Source organism: Cynara cardunculus, assembly GCF_001531365.2.
Source record: "Cynara cardunculus var. scolymus isolate 2C chromosome LG 2, CcrdV1, whole genome shotgun sequence".
Lineage (NCBI taxonomy): Eukaryota > Viridiplantae > Streptophyta > Magnoliopsida > Asterales > Asteraceae > Cynara > Cynara cardunculus.
Window position 1 is genome coordinate 12,904,681 of NC_037529.1, and position 7,241 is coordinate 12,911,921.

At 33.8% G+C, this 7,241-nt stretch overlaps 1 protein-coding gene across 1 annotated transcript in view; it reads right to left on the minus strand.

Moving 5' to 3' along the window:
- Window positions 1-2,419: 2,419 nt before the first annotated feature.
- The window catches only part of LOC112507371 (cytochrome b-c1 complex subunit 7-2-like), a 10,482-nt gene continuing 5,660 nt past the window's right edge, over window positions 2,420-7,241 (minus strand). The window contains exon 4 of the mRNA XM_025111934.1: window positions 2,420-2,791. Coding sequence (XP_024967702.1) covers window positions 2,723-2,791 — 69 coding nt within the window. The 3' untranslated portion in view covers window positions 2,420-2,722. The remainder of the gene's footprint in view (window positions 2,792-7,241) is intronic.

Here is a 7,241-nt window from a genome sequence, read left to right on the forward strand (position 1 = left end):
AAAGTGCCTAATCAAGATTTAGAAGACATTGTTGGTTATCCTCTATACATGATTGTTGAAGATTCAACGTTTGGTGTGATTTATGAAAATTCTGAGGGTGCTAAAATATTTTTGAGGTTCAGTGAACTCAAACAATACAATGATGGAACAATCAAGGTTGTAAAGAAGTAACTTGAATTGAGAAACACTGAAGATGACAAAGCTTCACGGTCTAACAGGTTGAATCTAAAAGGAAGGTTCTTGCTCATTAATGCTCTGGAGTTACTTGATGAGAAGATACAGTACAGGAATGCAATTAGAAGGTTTGAGACAAATATGGACTTTAGAAGATCAAGATTTTCTATTTCTAGAGCTTCAAACCAAAGAGGGAGAATGTTGGGTTCAATGCTTTGTGCTAAAATGTTGTATTCAAGCTTTTGATTCTCTTGTAATTTGTTCTAGTATAAATAGTTTCTTCCTTGTAATTTGCAAGTAACTTAGATCATTTGTAATCATTTAGCAATCTAATACATTTGGTGCTTTAAAAGAATTCTCTCTGCATTTTTCTATTCTCTACATTTTATATCAATTGTTATTAGTGTTCTTGAATCATGATTTGTCTAATTGATTAATCTTTTGGGATTATCAATTTTTCCGAAACTTATTTCTTGTTTCTTATTAGTCATTAGAATGATATCCATATCGAATCATTTTATATGTAAATTGAATCGTAGCATTGTTCACTGATTTGGTCATTAATGTTGCATAAGCAGGCCATCTAACAAGAAACATAGCAAAAACGCAAAATTTGATTTTGATACTTCAAATTCGATGTTAAATCTATAAATAAATAAATAAAAACTTGGATAAGGTCTTCTGTACAAATATATTTTGGAAGGAAAAGTCTTGGAGAAAAAAGTGAACACCCTTTTAAAATTTAAAAGATTAAGCTTCTGATTTTCTTTTTTCGAACTTTCTAAAACCGATTCAATTCGTCCGTGTGGCCTATTATAATTGGTTAATATGATAAATCATAGGAAAAGTGTAAAAAACGTAAAATACTTTCATATTTTGAGCAATTAAGTCCTTAAACTTTTTATAAACAAATAAATATTTACGAAAACACATTACATTACTTTTTTAACTTCAAATGAATCAAACCTTAGATTTGGATATGGATTTCGGCCCCCTACGATACTGGGGCTTGATTTTTGAAAACTTGACTAGCCGATTCATACATCAACCTATTTTTTTGCAATTTCGAATTTTTTGTGTAAGATTTAATCAGCCATTGTTGGAGAAATTATATTTTTAAATATAACAAGGACAAAGTTTACATTTTTTTTTGTTTTTTACAGAATTATTTTGAATTTCAGATGTTTGTCAATTTGTTGAATTTCTTCCAATTGCCAATTTTCATTACCCAATTTCTGCCCATTTTCAATATAATTTTTGAAAAATAAAATAGTGATGATTCATAACCAAGTCAATAAAACGTTTTTAAGTTTGGGTTTAAAAAAGATCTGACATAGTAAATTGAAAAGCCTATTTTTAGGCTGGTATTTCAGAACGGTTATCTTCATCTTCATTATAAATATACTAGAAGGATACTGGCACAATACAACGAGATAAATCTCGATTTTAATATTTAGTTTTTATTTTGTGTCTATCATTATAATATGATTTTATATGGTTTTGAAAACGATAATGTTTTTATTTTTGAATGAATATAAATTTGAAAAAAAATAAATCGATATTAATATCAAATTAACTATTTAATAGTTCTCATTTTTTTGGTACAACTTTTTTAATTCAATTTTTTACTATAATTTAATTTAGATTTAATAACAAATTAATTTATTTTTGGTTTAAAAATATATTTTCTATAAAGATAATAATTAAACATTATGTTAAAACTCAATAATTATCTTAATTATATTTCAAATTTTCTATATTTAAAATAAATATTTATCTTGTATTTGATTATGTTTATCTACAGTTAGTTACACGAATTAAAAAATTTAATAAATTGTACTGACGCAAAATTACTTGTAATTTTGAATTTTAAGTAACATGCATCAATAAACAGTACTTCATGTATAAAAAATAGTTTTTAAGAATTTTTATCAAATACTTTATAATAAATATAGTATACATTAGATGTATTGGTGGAGAAATAACAATTTTTCAGTTTTTGATTTTCTTAAGCAATTAAGATAATAGAGTAACAGAAAGATACCAATTGAGTTGTGCAACCCAATTGACATTAAGCTCTTTTATCCTAGAGGAGACACTGCATTTAACCACACGACATTGTCCGTGACTCGACAACTTGGTTTACTTTTTCTGGTTTATCCATTTTAAATTGTTGCCAAGAACATTTTTTTTAATTTTTATTTCACCAAAACCCTAAAATTACACACTTGTACGACAAAGACGTAAACAAACAAGATTCTGGAAATGAACGAAAATCCAAGAATTCATGACACCCGATTAAAAGGAAAAAGGAAAACATGCGGCTCTGCCTTCATACGAGGGAAGGAAGAGTAGAACCCGCTTGCCATATAAAAAAAAACCCATCCATACATGGTATATATCTCACATGTATCGGTTTACAACACATTAAGTAAACAAAGATCAATTACCAATAAATGTTATTGTTGCTAACGAAAGGGAATTACCGCTTATTACGAAACCAAAAAGCTTCACGTAGGGTAGGTTGGCAGGGAGTATAATGAAGAAACTATGGTAGCGTGCGCTGCTGGAGAGGCAATGCTCCCAAAGCCTCACGTTCCGCCCTCTCCCTCCTTACCTGTACAGAATAAACCATTTCAAAATGAGATATATATCGACTTGTGCTTCAATGTATATGAAGGTCTTGCGAGTTGGTTAGGAGATACTGACTGAATTGTCAAATAATTTATTAGTGAGCTACATAGACATCCTCATACCATTTCATGGCTAAGGGGCCGTTTACCAAACGCTTACCCGAGTAAGCGCTTACCAAGTAACATTACCTCACCAGATGAATATGGTAAGGACCAAGAATCTTACTCAGTAAGAGTGAGACAAGGACCAAGAGTCTTATCCGGTAAGTGAGAATGACGACTCCTATCCCGGTAAGCGCTTACCGGGTAAATTGTTGCATACGATGTCGTTTTGGTGGACTAAAATCTTATCCACCAAGTAAATAATAGTGTTGAATTTTACCGGTAAGCACTTACGGGGTAAGTGTTTGGTAAACGGCCCCTAAATAACACATGGATCACTTTTACACATCAATATGTTTTCAAAATTACTTAAGCAGGCAATATGATATATTTATGTTGCAACATTGACCCGAAGAATGTAGCACATGTTCTACTAGAAACATCTCATATAAACATGTACCATTTCATGGCAAGGGTGACAATTGCTATTATATGTTTTAAATGTCAAAAGATAATCATCATGTTTCCAGTCAAACTTGCTATTCCTCTCTCATCTCTTCTATTCTGGTCTATATTTTGCATCTTCTCTTCACAATGTTCATCCTCAATATATATATATATATATATATATATATATATATATTATGTTATGCATACATTCATACATTTATATATAATTGTAATGATTACATGAACCGCTATTTCTGGACCACTTTACTACCATCATGATAAACGCTATATCAAATCACGGTCCTGACTGCTATTTCAGATTTTGAACGCTGTAACAGCATAGGGTGCTTTGAACATAAGATTGGAATTCACAAATGCAAGAAGTTCAAAAATGGCTCAAAATCCGAGTTAAAACAAAAACAAAAAAAAAAGAACAAAAATGATATAACGACAGTTTCGGAGTTTATTCCAACAAATACCAAGTATGTCATTGGTATTACAAAAAGAAAATTGGAAGTTGCCCTAGACAGCAAGTTCATGAATGGCTCTCTACTGCATGAAAGTTTCTATCAATTAGTAACATCAAGCACACATGAGCCGAAAGGATTCAACAGATGCTCATTTTTCCTAATTCTACGGCACTTGAACTTGACAATCATATTTTCTTAAAATAGAGAGAAAGACAAGGATTGGACATTAGAATAAGATGAAATTTGGCGAGATTATATATTAAATTCGGAAGGCTAACAATGAAACCAAAAGTAATCATCAAAAACCAGAAGTCCGAAACCAAACATAGAGAAGTGAATCCCCAAGATATAGAGAAAAGAATGGCATCGTTTCACAGTCACGCTCACGCCCTCAAGTATCACTTAATAACTTCCCCTAATGTCTATCCAACCAATACCTCAACAAATGACCACCTAATGACACAATCTCACATTTTAAAGGGGTGCATTAAAAGATCAACATTAGAGATAACGAAACCACCTCAAACAACGTTTCCACAACTATGCCTCAACTACTTCCATAGTTCCATCAAACCTTCACCAATATATCCCCATCTCTAACCCACCTATCATTGTGTGGCCATGCATTTACCTCAGTATCTGCCTTTTTGATATGCTACCTTGTGTATGTGTTCCCTTTGATCAATATCCTTCCTCAAAGATCATACCAAGCGATACAATACCCCCATCCTATAAAGCCAATAGTTCAGCTTCAAAAAGAAATTCCAACCAGAAAAGGGTTCCAAACTTGCCATATATTTAGATCCATTGTCATGTTGAGATCCTCGTTAATTTTTCCGCTATTCTCTAACCTAACTACCTACCTAGATATAGTTGCTGCAATTTCATTTCCCTGCCAACATCGTAGCTCATGTATGCACCATGCTGTCAAAATCGCGATATATCGCCGATATATCGGCGATATATCGAATATCGCTCGTAGGAAAAAAATCGGACATGAAATATCGGTCAAAATATCGGGAACGATATTATCGGCGATATTTAGCGATATTTTAGTGATAAAATCGGTCCGATATTCCGATTTTTACAAAGGTTAAAATTTGGCACAAGCACAATAGTCAAAATGGGTGATAGAGAAGAGAGACCTGTCGCTGGCTCTGGCTCTGTCGTTGGCTAAGTTGCTGTCGCTGGGCAGTGGCTTGGCTATGTTGTATCGATTACAAGAAAAACAGAGGAGATCGAGAAGAGAGACCGAGAGATAAAAGAGAGAGACCGAGAGAGAAAAGAGAGACGACGTGAGAAGAAGAAGTCGTAGACAGTACTGTTGAGAAAGTCTTATTCAGACCTAATTTACTAAGCAGCCCAAAAAATAAGGCCCATGGAATTAAAAAAAAAAAGCCCAAATTTTAACCCTTGTAAAATTTTTATGTTAACTCTAATTAATGCATATTATATATATAATTCTAAGAAATATTATGTTAACCGCTATTTCCGATATATCACCGATATATCACCGATATAACCGATATATCGAATATCGGTCCTGACCGATATTTTGTATTTTGACCGATATAACAGCATAGTGTATGCAATTCAGTTCACCTAGAAAACTTTAGATTGTAAAGTATTTCTACAAACCTCACACTTCAAATTTACACATCCCAGTATCAGCAACAATATGTAATAAGCTATAAAGGCCAAGCACTTATCACCACAGAAAGAATGGCAAACTACTATCACAGGCATTCGACCTGTCAAATAACAAAGAGGATCCAGACAATAAAAACTTATACACTGTGAGAATTGTAAGGACTAAACTAGACAAATCGCTATGGATAACCAAAACTTTTCGTCCTTCGTTTCATGAAATTGCAGCAATATAATGAAATTACCACTTATGTTATTTTTCTTTGAGAAAAAGTAGCTGGTTATTATAAAGTAGAGACAGATGTAGAACAACGGGAATGATTAGATGCTGAAACAAAAGAAAGGTTTTGAAGAAATGAGGTAGATGTTGCATCCATTTATCAGCTTTAATAAAGTAGTTTTCCCTATTTAGAAATTGAAAATTGTAATGTTTGCAAGGTTTTGCAAGATGAAAATGTTAGGCAGGGTGTTTTCCCATAGTACCATAGAGGCCTAAGCAAAAAAACATGTCATTAAATTTACAAACAACACATAACATTCAGAACTACTAATCATGAGTCTTAAAACATAAACTATATTCATTAAATCTTCCAAGAGGGATCCTTTTGTGATCCCTTGACCTATGCTATCAAAATCGCGATATATCGGCGATATATCGGATATCGCTCCTAGGAAAAAAATCGGACATGAAATATCGGTCAAAATATCGGGAACGATATTATCGGCGATATTTAGCGATTTTTAGCGATATTTTAGCGATAAAATCGGTCCGATATTCCGATTTTTATAAGGGTTAAAATTTGGGTTGTTTTTTTTATTCCATGGGCCTTATTTTTTGGTTACTAAATTAGGTCTGAAAGGACCTCCACTTAGTTTCACCCAAGCTTCATCCTGGTCATGGATAGATCACCCAGGTGTCTACGAACAAGGAAGCTATAAGTAATGCAACTATGAATCTCATGGAGAGTTCGATCCTGGCTCAGGATGAACGCTGGCGGCAATCTAAGACTTAGTCAACACTCAACAGTCTTCGACTTCTTTTCTCACGTCGTCTTCTCTTTTCTCTCTCGGTCTCTCTTCTCGTTCTCGATCTCCTCTGCTTTTCTTGTAATCGATACAACATAGCCAAGCCACTGCCAGCGACAGCAACTTAGCCAACGACAGAGCTAGAGCCAGCGACATGTCTCTCTTCTCTATCACCCGGGTCTTACGACAGAGCCAGCAAGGCCGACAGCAACAGAGCCAGCAAGGCAGCAACAGAAACTGTAATCGATGGCAGCAACCGTATCCAGCCTCCAGGTCTTACTATCACCTACCCACTCACTTGATTATTCTTATTTGTCTTAGTTAGAAGTTAGAACTTAGAATTAAGATCTTAATTACTAAAAAAAGCAATGGAAAGTAGGGAAGGGGGTCAATCTTCAAGGGCATCTGTGACCCCGATTACTACTACTACTTCATCAGATGCGGGTACAAAATGCGTCAATGGAGATATGGCTTGGGAATGGGGGGTATGGAAAGATCCAACCAAAAAAAATTATGTATGGTGTACCTTATGTGATAAAAAAATGAGTGGGGGGATCACTAGGTTGAAAGAACACCTTACTCAAACCGGAGGTAACGTCATTGGTTGTCCTAATGCGAGTAACGACATCAAAAAAAGAGTTCTAGCATCCATTAGTGAAAAGAATAAGAAAAAGAAAGAACGAAATAGAAATGTAGAAATCCTTCGACAATATTCGATTGAAGTTGATGATATTGATGA